The 19,158-nt window shown below is 49.0% G+C and overlaps 1 protein-coding gene across 1 annotated transcript; it reads left to right on the forward strand.

The window, feature by feature from the left end:
• The first annotated feature begins 16,333 nt into the window (after window positions 1–16,333).
• LOC149343163 (uncharacterized) lies at window positions 16,334–18,631 on the forward strand. The gene is made up of 2 exons (XM_089542312.1): window positions 16,334–17,230; window positions 18,608–18,631. The coding sequence occupies exons 1-2, from the start codon at window positions 16,334–16,336 to the stop codon at window positions 18,629–18,631; spliced, it is 921 nt and encodes a 306-aa protein (XP_089398438.1).
• Window positions 18,632–19,158: the final 527 nt, after the last annotated feature.

Genomic DNA, 19,158 nt, shown 5'->3' on the forward strand with positions numbered 1-19,158 from the left:
GGAGAAAGAAAAGTTGTGAATTCACATTCTAGCAGAGGAATCTACCAGATGAAATTATATAATCGTGAATAGAATCGAACACTGGTTTTAGGGCATATCCCTTGGCGCTTGCCCCGAAGGATAAGAGAATCGGAATAGATAGAGAAAGCCCAAGCCGAGCGAGGGGGATCTCCAAGTAAATTCTACGGAGAGCAGCGAGCATCCGGCAGGAGAGGAAAAAATGTTCTATCGACTCAATTTCGCCACAAGACTCACAAAGGTTGGATATCGAAAGCCCCGATCGGCATAAATAAAGATTTAGCCGCGGTATCCTGCAGCGCAAAAGGGTCATGGACACCTCACATTGCCTCGAACTGCACATCCGCACACTCCAAGGAAATGCCAGGTGTTGAAAATCCGCTGCAGCGAGGAGAGGCTCATGGCTCAAGGTATGGAAACGCTGGAATTGCTGAAAGCGTGCTAGAGTCAAGTGAACAGTATTTGGGATGAAAGGGACAATAGGACCATCAAGGGCAGACTTTGCTAAAAAATCTGCCCTCTCATTAGAAACAATGCCACAGTGCCCAGGGACCCAGTGAAAGCGAACTTCTGAAACATGTGGAGGAATAAAAAATTGAAGGGAACGGCTCATAAGAGTATCACTCGAGGTTTCGAGCGCTGCCAAAACAGAAAGGTTGTCTGAGAGTATAATAACCCGAGTGATACCGCAGGGAATCCTTATTAAGGCCATCTCAATAGCCAGAAACTCAGCTACAAAAATAGGGGTATAGTCAGGGGCCCGAAATGAGTAGCTCCAATCAAGAGCCCTTGAGTAAATACCAATAGCGGCCTTTTCATTTTGCTGGGAGGCATCTGTATAGACGGCAATATGGTTAGGAAAATTGTCTAGGTACTCCTCTATGAGCCCATTTAACATATTGGCGGGCAGGTTCTTAGCATTCCTTGGGAGGGTGTTATCAAAGAAGACTGCCGTGTCAGCCCGCCTGTGATTGACTAGTACTAAAGATCTACCAGTTCTCATCTGCTTTGTTTTTGTCTTTTTTAATGATACGTGACAATAGAATTTGCTGTTTGGCTTGTAAATACAGAGAGATAAATGAAGAAAAATTGAAAAGGGAAACGATATCTGATTTGAAACTGCTAACAGAACGTGCACAGCATATTCTTATTCTAAAGGGGAAAAATAAAGAAAGGATGTGGAAAGAAACAATAGAAAATGAGGACCACGATGCGGCGCACTTAGGCTGAAATACAGAGGAATGGTGTTCAATGGTCGCCGCGCATCACTGGCGGCAGCTATATTTTTTTTTAAATTTGGGATAATAATGAGGATTGGAAATTACCTGCAGCAAATTTACATGCACCTCACATAATTTAATGTCCTTCACGAAAAAAAGAAAGAATCAGTTTGCAGGTGCGAGACTCCAGCAGAAGCACATGAAGGCAGTCAGGTGAAGGAGCGGGAGCGTAAACAGCGTTTGATGACAAGTACCATCCTTAGCTGGCAACTCTTCTATAAAGCCAATCGCTTTATTCAAGAGTGAAAATGAAGTGCCCGAAAATTTTGGCAGCTGGATTTCTAGCTGCGTTGACTGCAGCTATAGACACCCCAGAAGAGGTTAGAATGGAAGAAGACGGAGGAGGTGGGAGAGTCGACGGGACTCGAGAAAACAAAGTATTGTAGATTTGCGTAAGTAGCAAGCCATGCTAGATACGAGGATTCAGAACGCAGTCAGAAAAAGAAGTTTCGGGCACTTGTAATCAGGGTTTTTGCGATTGTGCGTTCTAATGGGCTGATATTATCTGATATTTAGAGCTCATTTCCTGCTATCCCTGTCTGGGCAGTCACCTCCAGCATTGGGAATAAGACGGGGTGAGAAGCCGCGTCTGAGTTTCTGTGCGGTCGGAGGGATGTGACGAACGTTGAAGGGAGCTAAACTCCGCCTGTATATATGACGAAGTGTGTGACGATGTGGCTCTGATGAGGGCATTACGGTATGAATAATGGCCATAGAAGAGACAATACAAATGTCATACGTCAAACTCAAGTCCACAGCTAAGCGTAGTGGGGGACAATTTGCACTGCAAAGGGGGGTGAAGGTGACGATGATGATATCAACAGACTAAACAAAAAAAAATGAAGGGGGCGATCAGACAACCGATCAAAAAATTCTCTTAATGCAATTGGATTCAGTCTCGATGTATTCTTTGATGTTTTTACTATAATGAATCGTTTTACTCTAAGCCGAGGCTTCACACATGCAACAGAATATATTTTTCTGGCGGTTTCAAGTGGGTGGAGGTAACTCGTCGGGTAGGTAGCGGGTGACCATTTTGAAGAGTGAAGGTTCGCGGGTGACTTCTTTTTTATTTTTTTGACGCTGCTGCAATAAAAAATCACTGGACATCATTACAGGAAGGTCTCGCCGTCTCCAGTCTTGTCATTGTTCCAGGGATCTGTGGTATTTTTTATCATCGTCTGCTTTGGTTCTAGCAAAGTCCCAATTTTCTGCAGCAACGCAACGCTGCATCCTCGCCAGCAAATTCACCCGCCTGGCGTACGCCTCTCAACAGAGGCGGAAAATATACACTAGGTGGGTTATTGTGCCGCCTGTGCTACGCCTTTCAAGCGTTCATGCAAGTCGTGTCTATCGGCGCTAATATATTGACCATAATTATCCCCTCTCTGAAGGAAGAGGCACCTCCATCTATTATTAAATAAACAAACAACTCCATAAAATCTGGCTTATGGGAGTAGGTCGCTCTCCTTGTGTTTGGCTAAAGCCACGGACGTAGCATTCGGACTAAAAATGAAGAAGAAGAAGCCTTGTTCAACACAGCCTGCTTGGTACACAGGGTTCCGCAAGCCCGACTCTCCATGGACAGGTGGACTGGAGCTACCATTGCTTACTGGATGAAAAAGCCGAGGGTAGCATCGGCACCATTAATACCGAGGGACCCACCGCTGACTTTCGAGCAGAGCGGCTGGAATCCGGAAAGCAGCCAAATCAACCTCCCGGATCTAGCTTCGAACCTGGTAACCTTCACGCTGTTGCCTACCGACCTGGACGATGCGGCCAGGACACGAAGAGGTGTCGAAGAACCGAGCCCTCCTTCCTGCTTCCGTCTCGTCCTGGGCACGTGTCTCGTTATCGGCGTCCTGTCCGCGGTGACCGTCACCCTCAGCTGGCTCGACTGGCCGTTTCTACCAGAGGACGCTGGAAGTTCTTCTCCTGAGCGTCAGAGCGCCTCAGCGCCTACTTCGGGCTCGAGGAGAGCCGCTGATAGCGACCATGAGGAGATGCGAGCCGCCTCTGCAATCTTCAGTCGTGAAAATGACACCTGGACGCCGAGCTCGAACAAAACCCTGCAGACTCAAATCAGCAACGTCTCCTCGTGATGTATCGCGAATCTTGTCCATGAAAGTCGTCATTAAACCCCTGTATTCGTTCATATTTCCTCATGACTGAACACGAGATCGAGGTATGCCAATCATTGTGCAAAACGTATGAAAGCTCAACATTTCGTGGTGCCATAGTGTGCAGGAATTACACTTTCTCGCAATCTTGGTTTTAATATTTGCTCGTACATAAAACATGCTACGTCCAACAGTGTCTTCCTCAATGGACTTTTATCTACGAGATTAATGTTCTAAAGATCCCTAGTGTTTAAGATAGACCTAAAGCCAAAAGAGGGGCAGCTTGGTGTCTCTATCGGTTCATTCAAGTTTCTATTTAGAAGTGTCCGCCAAAGGGATTTCTTCTTCTATACATACTACTTGTAGACTCCGCGGTGGATCAGGGGTTATGGTGCTCGGCTGTTCACCCGAGAGACGCGGATTCGATCCCGGCCGTGACGATCGCATTTCGATGGGGGCAGCATGTACTGTGCGATGTAAGGTCATGCTAAGGAACCCCAGGTGGGTCGAAATTATCCAGAGCCCATTAACACGGCATCCCTCATAGTTAGTTTAGGCATGCTTTGTTGTTGTTGTTGTTGTTAGCCACATACAATGGCACATGCCCACACAGTGGGATCGATCGGCCAAGAAGTGGGGTGCACAGAGAATTTTTCAGGCGAATTTTTTCACAGAAGAAAAGAAAATGAATGCTGGGGAAGAGAGAGGTAAACAAAAAGATGAAATATCGAAATAAAACTGGAAATGCGTTGTCTAATACACGCGTGTCTCTTTTCTTTAAACATAACTACTGTTTTTCATTTTTCTCTCATCTATCCTTAAAACCTGTTTTGAAATTTTTCTTTACAATTGGAAGTTCCCACATCATAAGAAAGAACCACTGGAAAGAACTCAGCAAATGCGCCATTTCCTAAACATAGTTTCTCCGCAGCGCATATCTGTAAGAAGGCCGCTCATTGCCAACATTTGTCTACCAAACACACTCTGCCTCATTACGATCCCACGCCCATTTCCTTCTCGCAGCCCGTACTTTTGGTTACACCTGGCAGAAAATTTTCTCCACGCACAATGAAATTATTTTCGCTTCTTGTCCTTACGTGCATTTTTATATTCTCTTCTTTCAGACTACAACTGTGGTTCGACGACGAAGAAGGATCCACATGGCGAGTCACTACGCATCTTCGGGCACCTCCGGAATTCAGCATTCATCGTCGGATACGTACTACAGTCCTTCGACTCAAGGAGGTCAGAAGACGCCTAAGCCTTTTTCGGGGCAGGACACTCTGCACACCGCCCAAAGCGGGTTCTCGCAGTGGTCCTACAATGCGCAACAGCCAGCAGTTCACTCAAGCCTACTTCAACGCACCGGGCCGCAAGAGTACCGCAGCAGTCACGGCGACCCATACGCTACACCACAAAGTACAGGTCCCTTTTACGTCCTGTACAGTGACTCGGATCAAATTCCCTCCTTTGTTGACGCCGATCTACACTATCCCCGCGGTTACCAACCGGGTATGCACGCTTATCGCGGAGACCATTCGTTGTGCGCGCATCACGCCGGCGTTTGCTACGAAGTCCAAACTCCTCGCGACATCCATCCGCAGTCGGGATACGCAGGCGGACAAGGGACGAGGCTGTTCACCATGGAGTGCGTGCAGTTTTGTTGCTTCGTGCTTATGCTGTTCGTCTGCACCTTCCTGCTCATCCTGCTGATCATTCGCCTGATGACCGAAAGGGCGAAACCATCTACGGGTGCCCTCGCAACCGTCAACATTCTGGACTTTACTCGGCCGCATACGTAGTTTGTAAACCCCACGTTACCGAACATTAATGCGTTCAAGGCATGAACTTCTTGAGATGAAATTTTCATCAAATTTTCTGGCAAAGCTCAGCAAATGCATGTAGACACCGAAATATTCGAGGGCAAAGAAAGTATCGCGCAAGTCGTATCAGGCGCGAGTGCCGCATTTTTCCTTGCCTGTCTTGAAAACCAAATGGTGCAAAACCAAAAAGGATTTCCGCTGCATCGCATGCAGAGTGTTAGTCACAAAAGTGACGTGGGATGTGGGTGAGGATCTTTCTGTTGGCAAGGCGCTCCACCCGTACCCAACAATTCTGGACAAAAGCATTTTTAAACGGGAAAGCGTTTATGAACGCAATTTCTTCATATCATGTAGGATTTCATTATAGCGCTCAATATGGAGGAAAAATTCTAGAGGCCCGTGTACTGTGCGATGTCAGTGAGCGTTAAAGAACCCCAGGTGGTCGAAATTTCCGGAGCCCTCCACTACGGCGTCTCTCATAGCCTTAGTCGCTTTGGGACGTTAAACCCCATAAACCAAACCAAACCAATATATCCGCTGCCTACCAGACGACAGCCTTCAGTTTTTTTCGCTATTAGCGTGTTTGCCAACCTCAAAAGCGTTCATCATTGTTTTCCTAAGGCAGTCTTAACAGCTCGATGGGTAGCTTCTTTCGTGTAGCCTAGTTTTTGCCTAACACAGAACAAATGCGTCGGCGTCTGCGTGTTTTAAGCCTGTTTCACATGCAAGCGAAAATGCTAGCGAATCCTGTAGCCGCGGCGGAAAAACCTGTTTTCAGTCGTCGCGGCGAGTAGTAGTAGTAGAAAACTTTATTGGCAAGCAAAACAAAATGCTCGAGGAGAAATGTACAATGGGTGGTGTCTTCATTTCAAGACTCCACTGGCCTTGGCTGCCGCTCTAGCCTGCGCAACGAGTGAGCGCTGCTGATCAAGCTCTGAGCTGAGCAGAGAGGTCTCCCATTGCTCCTTCGTTCTATGTGTTGTGATGTCCGGGGGTTTCGGGCCCTTACATCCCCATGTAATGTGGTATGCATCGGGCCGGTCTTCGCACCACGGGCATTCTCCTTCATAGCGCTCGGGGAAAATGATGTTGTATTTGTGAAGATTGGGGAATGTATCGGTCTGGAGTTGCCTCCAGTCCCGAGATTCTTGAGCGTTAAGCTTTTTATGCGGAGGGGGAAAGTGCTGTCGTTGTGATCTTAGAAAGTGGAGTCGCGTGTTGTAGGTGACGGGAACTTCGGTAAGAGAGCTTGGGTCGGGGTTGGAGCCCGCTCGGTTGGTATGTCCTCGAGCTAGTGCGTCCGCGACCTCGTTGCCCTCTAATCCCGCGTGACCAGGCACCCACGTTATCTGATGCTTGAGGGAGGAATTAGCGCTCATAGAGTTGGTTACTATGCCCAACAGCCTTTTAGGTATTCTGCCTGCAAGTAGGAGCCGACAGGCTGCTTGGGAGTCTGTCATGACGTGCACACCCTGGTCACGGGCGTCGCCGTACTGGATCGCCAGTATAGGATTGCTGCCACTTCTGCTTCCACGATCGTCGTGTGTTTCAAAGAGGCGCTGACAACCTCGTTGTGGGAGGAGTTCACAGCAACTGCCGTTGCCCGCGTGGCCTCGCTGTGTGTTGCTGCGTCGACGTACACCGTGTGGGGGCTGCGTGCCGCCGTCCGCTTCACGTAGTCGATTCTGGCTGAGCGTCTGCCCGAGCCGGCTTCGCTCGACATGCTTTTGGGAATCGGGGCGACGTGCACCCGCGAGCGAAATGTTGTTGGGAGGTTGGTCGTGCTCTGTATTATCTGGACGTCTGCCGGGTAGCCCACCCGCTCCAGAGTCTGCCTACCGGTGTCCGTGCGAAGGAGGCGTGCACGTTGCGAGAGGAGAACAGCCTCCTGGATCTCCTCGAACGAGTTGCATAGGCCGAGGGCCTCTAGCTTGGCGTTTGAAGTGTAGATAGGAAGGCCCAGCGCATGTTTGTATGCAGTACGCAACATGGAATTGACTTTGGTGAGTTCTTGTCGAGTTAATTGCAGGTACGGTAGGCCGTAGGAAATGCGGCTCACCACAAGTGCCTGGACGAGGCGCAGCGTGTCCTCCTCCCGCATGCCTGTCCGGTTGCGTGCCACCCTCCTGATCATTTTGGCGACTTGCTGTGTTGTGGTGGATAAGAGCTTGATAGCGTGGGTGGATTTCCTATTACTCTGGAGCCATAAGCCGAGGATGCGGATCTGACGGGTCTCCCGGACGGGGACGCCGTGTAGGAGGACCTGAATGTCTCCTGGATACTTGTAGTTACGTCCTTCTATGCGGATGATCTCTGACTTTTCCGGCGCACAGCATAGTCCGCACTGGGCGGCTGCGTTCTCGACACAGGTGGCAGCTTTCTGCAGAGTTTCTTCTTTGGCCGCCAGAGAGCCTTTGGTAGTCCAGATTGTTATGTCGTCGGCGTACAGTGTGAATCCGATGTTCGATACGGTTTGAAGGCTGCGAGCCACTCCAACCATGGCGATATTGAAAAGGAGAGGGGAGATGATCGAACCCTGAGGCGTGCCTTTGTGCGGCATGTCCTGGGGTTCCGAGCGTGTGCCTCCTATGCCGATCGTAGCTGTTCTGTTGGATAGGAAATTTTGGACGTAGTGAAAGACACGTTCCCCACAATTTAGGTTGTTCAGTTCTGTGAGGATGGCATCGTGAGACACGTTGTCGAAGGCACCTTTGAGATCAAGGGCCATCACAAGGTGCTCCCCTCCGCTGGGAACGTGCGCCAGTACCTCCTCCTTGATTAGAAGGAAAGCGTCTTGAGTAGATAGCCCGGATCGGAAGCCTATCATGGAAGGAGGGAAGAGGTTGCTGTCTTCGATATAGTTCTGCAGACGAGTTTGGATCACCCTCTCGTATAGCTTGCCCAGACACGGCGATGAGCGGCGAGGTTCCAACAAGTTGTAAATTTTCGCCGCGACGCGCCGCTCAATCGCTCAGGCGCTTCCAGCCTTTACGCGACGTCTGAAGCTGCCACCAGCGTGCTCCACTGAAGCATGCGATCGCACGTAGGCCGTCTATTATTAATGCATAAGCATTTTTAGATCTGTAGCAGAAATGCGCTGAGTATAAAAAGAACAAGATGATACAGGACTGGACGAAGCGCCGCTATCAACTGAATTTTAATATGCAAAATGAGAAATATAAAGGAAGCGCAAGCATTGTACGGCTAAATTTGCGGCTTCGTGTCATGACAAGGTTGTCCGCACGACTACGTCCGAACGAATCGGTTCATGTGAACAAGAATGGTACCATCGGATAGAGCATCAAAAAATCTCGTACGGGAAACCGGGGGTTGAGGTTGGGGGGGAAGGAGGTTGAGGTGGGTTAATTAGTTCATTAGAGCCAAAAATCTCCAAAAAGTGGGCGGTGCCCGAGAAAAAGTGGCGCCAAATTTGAAAACGCCGGAAGTGTGGCAGTACGTGACCGGAAGTGTGGGCGGAGCCAACGCGTGGCGCCAAATTTGAAAACGAAGCGTGCCGCGAAGTTTAAAAACTCAGATGGCATCGATGGAACTTAAGACAATTGTGGTATCGATAAGGTATCGATAAGGTATCGCCAATGCTCACGCTTTCTCCAGTGCGGCGACGCATTGATCTCTAACGTTTTTCCAAGGTTCCAGCCAGCGATTCTTCAGCCCAGCGTAGGGCGTATACCGCAGTAGCAGCGACGACTGCATTGTTCCGCTCTCCATCTATAATAACTTCTTAAAAATCGCTGTAACAAAAGATTTTATTCTGACACCAGTATAAAAGTGAGTACACAATGCGCTTTTATGATGGCTCAAGTTGCGAGTCAATTGGTCGACTGAGCAGGCGGCTTCAGTTATGCGTGGTCTTCATAATGTTAACAAATAGGCTACGTGATTTAATACAAGTTGCGACTATTAAAAAGAAACGAATTTTTCTGCCAGTGTGAAGGCGGCCGTGTTGTCGTCGGCAGGGATCAAGCAGCTAACTTCATCGCCATCTCGACAAATCTGCCGAGAGCAGCAATAGAGCTCCGAAGTGCCAGATAAATATAAGCGCACTTATGACGTGCATTTCAACTGCGTATATTTTGAAATATTTAGCCTGCAAATGTGACAGGGCTCAAAGAAGGTCGATTACGATGTGACATCTTTGGCGTGCCGTTCCCTCTTCTGTCGCCATCAGGATCTCATTTCTCGCCGTAAGCAGACGTTGGAACTGCTTGCTTGCGAACCTGTAATAAAAAAGCAACGTATATTAAATTAACCATATTTGACTGCAGTTGCGAACGCATTCACAGAAATTTCTGTATGCATTTCTGCTTGGGAGAAATTTAGTAACGCCAAAATTAGAAAATCCTCCTGTGCTCCCTGGTTTCAGGGGCTGTTGGCTTTCTTCACACATCTGAGCTAATTATGCGCGGATATTGTGAAGCGCTCGATTCCTCCGCAAAGTTCAAAACAATAAGTTGCTGTTCTGGTCTGCTTAGCGTATCTGTTCTGTCTTGCTGACCTGCGCATTATCGTCTAGATGATAATTCGCCAGAGTTTCGAATCTCGCTAAGCAGAGGGAGGCATGCCTATTTTGATATCGCGAACGGACCAATTTCCATCCCCAGAACCTCAGCAAAGTACACCTGGGGTTTGACGTCTCGAAGCGACACATGAAATATGAGGAACGCTGGAGTGAACGGCTCCAGGTTGATTTAGACCGTCTGGGTTTTTGTTTTTTTAACTTGCGCTGACATCGCGCATAGCATGGGCGTGTTCGCATTGCACCTCAACTGAAATGCAGCCGGCGTGGACGAGAATCTCGAAAAAAATTCAACATACAAACTATGTGGATCGTGGTGCTGCCGTATACAGTCTAACGCCTCTACAACGAACGCCTCTACAGCGAAACGGCCTGTATTACGAAGGATTTCGTTTGTCCCGGCCGATTTCCTCTTTCCTATGTATTGTGAACGCCTCTACAGCGAAGACCATTGCAATGAATTTGCCTGTAAAACGAAGGAATTTAGGCGCCCCTAACTACTGATTTGTTGCTTTACAAGGAAAATACGCAGCGGCACCGCGGTTGCTCTCCGCAGCCGTGCCAAAGTCGCGGTGCACACGGAGAGCACCGCTCCACATGGCAACAAAACCACGCGGGAAAATTACCGACCTCTTTCATTAAATATCTCTTGAATTCCAGTTATATAAATATTTTCTTTTGCTGAACGTGCTTAGGCTTTCTCTATTGCGTGAGATACGGCGGGCGACCTTGACAACGAAGTGACCTGTATAACGAAGGACTTTGAAGGTCCCGACCGTTCGACTGTACCACGAATGTTTCAAGACGTATTCGAGTCGCAAGGAAGACAAGTTCAGTGAAAGCCACTGCATAACGACGTCACTTAAAAATAAAAACTCAACCTGAACTATAATTTGAAGGCTATCGAAGGGTGCTCCATTCTAGTTCATCCTCATCAGGAATACTGGAAAAACACGGCATCATGGAATTCATGGCGTGCCTTTTGAGTGCCGCACTCGAGTTGTAGGAAAAATTGCCGGTGGTTTAGCTGTGGGTAAACCTGAAGGATTGCGAAAGCAACGAGGAGAGAGAGAGGCGATGGAGAGCGCGCGGCAGCGGCTTCGGCAGGCTAGCTATGCGCCGCTACTGCGCATGCGCAACTGGCGAGCGCGGCGGCGGCACCGCTGAGCCACCCGCGCAGCGACGGCGGCGGCGCGCCAGCTGTGCGCCGTGTGACGTCACTGGTCCTCGCGCATGCGTAGTAAGGCCTTTCGTCAGCTCCGCGGAATGGTTCGGCGGCTCACGCAGTGTTGCTTTCGCAACAAAGAAAGGAAAACGCGGCTGTTCTTACTTGAGATCGTCGGTGAATGCGCTTGCTTGGCCTCCGCCGAGTAGTAGAGCGGGGAGTGTGCTTCTTGTGCGGAAAGCGCCTCCTACGGTGCACTGGCTTCCGTGAACGGGAGACGGTCGTACCCTGATGATCCGAGGACCGCACTTCGACCAATTCGCGGGGGTACTTGCCTCTAGTAATCAAAAGTTTGTCTTCCTTACCGTAGACACCCTGATACTCCAGGCCCGCCGTAGTGACGTCGCTGTCATCCAGAGTGGTGGAAGTGCGCTTACTCTTTGTCCGCTTCCCAGTTCTGGTCGTTATTTTCAACCCTGGCTTCTGCGTGCTCTTGTGTTCACTCGAGCCTCCTGACGGCTTCAGGCCTCCGAACTTCGCAAAATGTTTGCCCGCGTCTACATCGTCCACTGCTTCGATGTGACTGTCGTGCAGTTCGTCCTGAACCAAGGCGGTTGCCCAGATGGCAAGAGTGATGAACACGCACAAGACCAACACGAAGACCAACAGCGGCATACAGTCGAGACCCTTGGAAGGCAGTCCCTTAGCGAGGGACGTGCTGGAAGATCCTCCTTCCGAGTCACCGATGGCCAGTGACGTCATCGAGGGTAGCGCTGGTGATGGCGAGGCCAACGACGCCAAGTGGGGACAGGAATGGTAGACCTCGAACGGGGCACGCCCAGATGAGATGAGCTCAGCGGTGGAAGAGAGGCTGACGACGGCCGACGCGGGGGGTTGTGCAGAGTAGCCATGTCTCCGGACGGTGTTAAAAAACCCATCAGAGTAAATCGCCTCGTTCTGACCGCGTCGGAAATTTTCGTAGTTGTTCATGGTCGGCAGCGCACCAAGGGACGTCGAAACAGCGGCCTCTGTCTCTTTTTCTTTGTCGACGTTTACCGCGTGACCGGAAGCCACGCGACCTTGCAGGTCAGTTCTGTCTTTTTTTTTTTTGTATGACTGCTGAACTGGAGATATTCGCATTTTAACGACGTCTGCGAGGGGCATTTCGAAATGAAGGCGAGGACATCCGTGGATAGCTTATCATCACCACATACCACATCGTGAAATAATTTCAGCGCACCTGCAGGTTTCTGGACCGAACACAACTAAAACAAATAAAAAGAAAAGCCATTTTCGCGCTTGTCGCACCTGTTATTCGCTTTCTCAGACTCCTCAATTTTTATTTATGAGCTGGTTGAGATAAGTCTGGCTGAATTTTTCTCCGGTTTGGTTCTGCACCTAACCCTGGCCAAAATCCCGCCGTGAGTATGCTCCATCGCTTCAGAGGCAACATCAACATTGCCAGAACTTTTTCACTTCAAAAAGAAAAGACGAAAACGTTTTTGTTTTTTGTTTTTTGCTGAAGCCCGCTATGAGCCATTGTCTAACATTACTAGATAGGGTCCCTATTTAGAAACATTGCCCTTGTGGGTATGCGCCATTTGTTTGAGACCAACAACAACGATCAAAAGATAATTTCACCTATTTATAGGCCTCAATCACGTTTCCGCTAAGCAACGACGCTTTTATACGCAACTCCTGTCGCCAGCACTCAGCGCATGCGCGTTATCTGGTGAAACAGTGCAACGGCACAGGGCCAAAGGGAAGAAAGGGACGAACACAGCGCCGTATGCATAAGCAGTCTGTCTTGCTCCACTGCTTCTCTCACTTCCTCGAGAGCTCGTGCCGGCGCATGCGCGGACGCTTGACGTTGACTGCCCTGTCACGCATAGGCCGGGAGCCTTCGCCTCAAAGGGACACTGATGGCATCCTGGTGCAGTTATTGTTCTGGGTAAAAAGTGTATTCTTTGGATTCCTGTTCAAAGGAACCACAGAATAATTTTTTTACTCGGAATAATATTCGCATAGGGACGCCATAAGTGTCTCTTTAAACGCCAGTCAAGTGTGCTGATGTAGTTTATATGGCGAGGTCTTCCATCTGCATCATACGGTCTGAGTCTTGTCAGGCCAATCCCAGATTAGGTAGCATTTGTCAGCCAACGACCGAGGGGGAGGGAGGCGGCTCTGACCAGCTCGCACGTCGAGCAAGTCCGGCTTCTCCACCGAGCAAGGGCAGCCAATGGGCTCCCCGTGTAAGGTCCCCAACAATGTCAACCTCTCGCTCCTAAATGTCTTAATAAAATAATTTCACCACCACCATCACATCTGGTTATTTCTGGGTATGTTGACGTTTGACCGGCAGTAAAATACGCAATTTATCGCCGAGGAAGCCTCATTTAAAAATTTTCCTGCTTTTCGATTAAAACTCGTTACGGCATACCGAAAATCACGAGTTGCCACTGCTTTGAAGCGAATGGCGATGCAGAGTAGCCTCTGGGATACGAGCCCTAAAATCGTTTCCCGCGTACGCATTCACTTGCGAAGTCGCCTGGTGGTGGCGACACCTCTGTTTCGTTATTTGGACTTTCCTTTCTTATAAAAGCTCTATTTTCGATGAGAGCGATCTCTTTGTAAATAGAACGCAGTATCCTTTTCAGCTTTCTTTGGTGGGTGGGTAGGCGAACGCCGAACATATGGCCGAACATGCACCCACCTCCGCCAACGTCCACCTTCCAGAAAAATTATGTTTGCATGTGCCTCGGCTTATATAAAAACATCCATTACAGCGAAATCATCAAAGTAATCACCGAAGGTAATCCAATTGGCAGCTTTCTGGCATCAGGTTCCATGGTTGTCCTGTCATTCTCTTTAAATTGCTTAGTATACCCGGCAACACACTGTGAGGGACCGACCAGTCATGAACCAAGCCGACTGGATGAAGCATGATTTACCAGAGCGCTTGTGCACACAGCATAAAGCTGGGCTAGTTGATAGGGTAGAGCACAAATCTGGCAGGTTCTCTCAGGTCATGAATGGCAGTTTACCAATATCCCTCAAAAGAGAAGTATAAAACAGCTGTATCTTACCGGTAATCACCTATGAGACAGAAACGTGGAGGTTAACGAAAAGAGTTCAACTTAAGTTTAGGACAACACAGAGTTCTATGGAAAATAATATGAGGTGCAACGTTACGAGACAGGAAGAGGTCAGAGTGGGTCAGGGAACAAACGCGGGTTAACGACATCTTTGTCGAAATCAAGAAGTGTTTCGTTTAATATCAGTTCCTTCCTTCTATCAAACACGTATCATCACGTTGACAGATAAGCAAATCGAGTGCGAAATTCTCGAAGCGGGCCTTATCACATCCGAAAAAGATCCGAGTGTGAGAACACCAGTCTTTCTTATGCGCTTGTATGCATGCGAAGGAGTGAACCTATGCCTACATGCTTATGCACAAAGCTTATGAGAAGAAAGCAGTGCCACATCTTGATTTTGTAGAAGAGAGGCAGGCTCGCTGGTCTCTCTTAACCCCCTGAATACCAACTTGATTTCAGTACTCAAGTTTTATTGCCAACTACTGTGACAACAGAGGGTACTGAATGGTAACTACCGCGGCGAGAAGCATCTCAAATATGTTTGCCGTAAATTGTTTAGTGGTAGAATAACAGACTTTTTTTTCTATTTCGAACTTGCGATGTGGAATAAAAAGAGGCTGTCGATTAGCTAAAGTAGGTTGTTGAGGCTGTTCTTTTCCAGAAACCTGAGCAGACTCCTGCTCTTAGTGTTGTCCGTTATCCACAAGGAAAAGTGTTCCACCTGGCAGCCATAAGTCCAACTTCCAGCAATCGTCGTCTTGAGGCCTGCATTCCTGGGCACATCCACAAAAGGTGGCGAATATCCACCTCAGCAGCCAGCGTGGAACATTTGGGACATTTGCTATAGGCACTGCATCATCCTCAGAACTCAATCGGCATGTCTCCAACGGGGTAAAGGCCACCCCGGCCCTTATCTTCTAAGGGATACCTCCTCCGATCTTGTTAAAATATGAAGGAGGGGGTAAAGGCGTGGCAGAATAATGGCACGTGTACTGTTCACACCGGACGACAAGATGGGAAGAGCGGAACAGAGATCATAAGAGAGGCGAGTGGAGGAGGCATTGGTATTTTAGGCCTGGTGTGTAGGGGCGTCTGCTTTCCTCTGGTCAACACCCCGTATACTTTCTTGTGTCCGGTGTATCTGAATGCGTTTCATTTTTCATTATCTTTAAATTGAGGGCATGTATCTCCTGCGTGATGCTTAGCGTCTTCGTCATTCTTGAGGCTTTGAACAGCCGCCGAGGAGCCCGTGCAGATATGGGCGTCTCATCTAGACGCTGTGTTTTTTATACACGCCATCGCGTCACGGATAGCGTAGCGCTCCCTCACAAGCGGGTCTGGATGGTCCGAAACGTACTCCCGTTGTGTTATTACCTAAGAATGTGTATGGCTTGTGTTGAGATGCCAACCGGGCAGGTTTATTCCAGCCAGGCGAATACCGGCACGAGCACGAGACAAGCCTTCCGGGAGTCAGAGTAATCTTCGTCCGCAACCGCCTGCTCAGAGGGGCTGCCGGCAATTTTCAATGGAGTTGACCTGTAGAAAAAGAGGGTCAGATACGGGTCTTGGGTCTTCATCACTGAAGTTTTGATGATTTTCACTGCAGCCGCAGCGAGCCTCGCACAAGCGCGCAGCAGCGCAGCGAAGCTAACCGGCCTAACCACTGCATGTGGCTACTGCCTACAACAGCTTGCGGCCGCCGTTCTTCCACCCTTTTCTATGACCGATGCGTCCGTATACAAGCTCTATACACGTTCTGGGATTTATATCAACCACTGTTTGAGTTATCGACTGTGCTTTTCGATGGAACTTGGTCGCCATGTATGCAGTGGATGCCCACGAAGGAAGTCCATCATTTTCTGTGGTTGTGCTCTCACTTCATTGTATGCAGCTGCTACAGGCGTATCGTACTTTCCCTTCAGATGTCTTGTTACCTCTCGATATGTTCAACTCCGCATATTCTTGGAAAATCGGGATAGGCCTGAGTTTTGGCAAGGCCACGATGGCGCGCATTGCGTTCCTATTTATTGTTTCTATCGCCGCACAGCGCTGTCTTGTCAGTCAGCGGAACTGAGTCCAGTATAGCATCCCAGGTTGAAGTATCGAACGTACAAGACGTCTGGCAGACTGTACAGACTTGTTTTATACGTTGGCTGATTTTACGCATGCCTACTGCTCGGGCCAAAGAGCGGCAGTCCGATCTCGCGTGCCAGTTTCAATAGAAGAGGAAGTCTGCCACCGCTACCGCAAGGGTGTATGGGGCATTCGAAAAAGATGCCTCGCAGGAACGACACGATGAGGAACGGCCCCTCATCCGACGCCCCATGCATCGTGCCGACTCCAAGCGCCTTCTCCTTCCCAGGCCTTGGTTCATCGGAGCCGGTCACATCTACGGGCTTCCACCTCGCGTTGACAGTGCCTCCAGAGCCGCTCCTCACCGATAGATCTGGGGTGGTAGAGGCCCAAAAGGCGCGCCACTCGCCGTCGGGCTTGCTGCCTCCGGTGCCTCCGCCAACGCCGCAAGCCTCCGCGTGGATCCCAGCCGAACCCTACGAGTACACGGAAGACGAGTCTCTGCACCTGCTACCCACCGTGCCCAGCGAACCGCTCCTCAGGCGGCGCACCAGTGGCGAGAAGGGCACCGGTGTCCTGGCGTGCTTGCTTGTCACGCTAGGCATGTGTGCTTTCGCCTGGCTCGTAGCTTCGGGCTCTCTAGCCGAGCAGGCCGGCATTGCGGGCCGGGAGCCGGACAGTGCCATGGACGTGGTCACCGAGCCGCCAGCCGTGCTTCACCTGGAAGAAAACTCTGCAGCCATGCCGTCAGTAGCCATCAAACCAGGCGGCGGAGTCGTCGACGTGATTCGAACGCGGTCTGCGAGGGCGACAATGGGCCGGGTTGGTCCCACGACGTCACAGGGGACTGCACAGGAGTCGACGCAGGATGCAAAGGACAGGATGTCCGGCTACAGCTGGCCCGCCCGCACATTCGGGGACCTTACACAAGGAAGCACAACGTCAATCACTGCCCACGTGACGCTGGAGGCAGACAAAGCACGAGGAAAAGCGCCGGCGAAAGGCGAGAATAAGTCCGAGACCCGTCCAGCGTTTGATGACGGGTTCACAACTCGTGCCAAACGTCCACGGAAACCCTCGCGCAAGTGGAAGCGACGGCACCTCTATCCGAGGCGTCATGTAAGAAAGGAGAGCTTCGATGTCTTCTATATTTTTGCATGGCTCAAGATTAGGTTAAAGCTTACGCGACGTTTTAGTACAGCCCTTTCAATATTTGAACTATATGAAGAGTTGGATTAGACGACTCAAATGCGGCGGGTGGGTTGCAAAAATATGCCCCATGTTTGGAAAAAAAAATACTATTTCAAAGGAGATTTGATAGTCACGAAAATTTTGTTTATGAAGCTATAGTTTTGGAGTGCATGGTCGTCAAATTAAATTAGCGTTGCTACTTTTTATATCATAAGGCAGACGAATACGCATTTCTGTTTATTTGGTCTGTATTATACTTTATATGCTGACGTTGCAAACATGGAATCAGCCTCATTATCAGCATTGTGTAATGGAATCCGCAGATTAACTAATTTAAATCCACCTTGTGGTAAGCATCGGCCTCGCATTCGGCACGTGCTGGGTTCGATTACCTGTGCCGCCGGGTGCACATCTGTTTTCTAATGGGTGAAAGATTTCTCCCTACCTCGTGATCGCCTTTTCTGGCGTGAAATGCTTGGGAGAAGGGTCTTGGACCAAACCGTTGAGTCACCACAAATTCTTGTGGTGACTGAACGTAAATCTGCCTCGTGCAGAAAAGCCCATAAGCGGGCTTTACCGCATTAGCGGGTACAAGTTTGGCGGCGGAACGAACCACTGACCCGTCAACGCAACGGTTTGGCCCAGGAACCTTTTTCGAAGCATTTCATCCTCAGAAAAGCACAGCACCAGGCCGGACGAAATCATGTACCCATTTGAAACCCGGTGGGTGCCTGGTGTTCGTCCATTTGTCCGTTTTACTTTAATTTCGCAAAACAAGTACGTACCTCTATAAAATCGTGAAACAAGCCTTGTTCTAACTTATTACTGAGGCCAGGATATACTACTGCCAGTATAAAAGTCCTAAGTTGGCAGTCATTAAAGCTAAAAATTTGAAAACAGGCCCTATTAAAAGCATAGGTGACATGCTTTTTTGTTATTTTGAGGAACAAACTGAAATACTATCAATCGTCAAAAATGTACTCAAATGGTCATAATCATACTGCTACTAAAAATACTAAAAAGGTAACAGTATAAAAATGAGCACTTAGTTAATTTGAATAAGAAAGCCGCCTTTGTTCTCCGCAAGCATAGCCCCTGCGCTTTGAAGAACATCCACGCCACACGAGGTTAGAGGTGCGAACCGGAATCATGAGAGTTGATGAGGGAATGAGGGCTCAGTGCTTCATTTCATCGTTGCTGAATCGTCTGCTCGCTTGGCGCTCGTAGCTGTCTCGGGTCAGCAACCGAGAACCAGCTGTTTTTTCACCTTGATTTTTTCTTGTCCTTCGCTCATTTTTTATGCAGATTCACCGAGAATCCAAGGAGTGAGCCCGTGGAGCTGACGCTACGAATCCATTTAGCACCAATAACGACCACATATCTCATCTAGAACTTCACGGGAATAAATGCACTTATTTCTGTTCTTCTATGTAATCAGCGTTTCTTAACTCATTAGATTCAGTAAAGACAATGAAATAAACACATCGGACATCCAGATATTAGTTCCAGGAGCTGTATTTTGAGATAATCCTTGCTAATCAGTTTATTTCAATTCCTGCTTCAGGCAAGATCTTTATCAAACCCAATTCAGCGAAAAGTGCGAAAGTGCACAGATAGGATACGACTGGCGTCGAGTTCTTGACTATGATGTCGTAGTTCTTGAAGTCAAAAGTTATGAAATAGGATACCATCTGCAGGTAAGGTAACAGGAAATAAATCAGGCTGACGAAGAAGACATACTGAGAGACGGGCAGAGTATTCCTACGTGGACCGTTCTGTTGGTCTCGAATGCTTCTGCTACAAGTCTGAACAAATAACCCCGCGGTAACCATCTCATAATATGGAAAGAAAAGGAG

Source organism: Amblyomma mixtum, chromosome 5 (assembly GCF_055824585.1).
Source record: "Amblyomma mixtum isolate Tamu chromosome 5, ASM5582458v1, whole genome shotgun sequence".
Classification (NCBI taxonomy): domain Eukaryota; kingdom Metazoa; phylum Arthropoda; class Arachnida; order Ixodida; family Ixodidae; genus Amblyomma; species Amblyomma mixtum.

Coding starts and splice junctions, on each gene's coding strand:
- LOC149343163 (XM_089542312.1), top strand. CDS start 16,334: ATGAGGAACGGCCCCTCATCCGACGCCCCATGCATCGTGCCGACTCCA. Junction 17,231..18,607: donor ACCTCTATCCGAGGCGTCAT/GTAAGAAAGGAG, acceptor TTTTTTATGCAG/ATTCACCGAGAATCCAAGGA.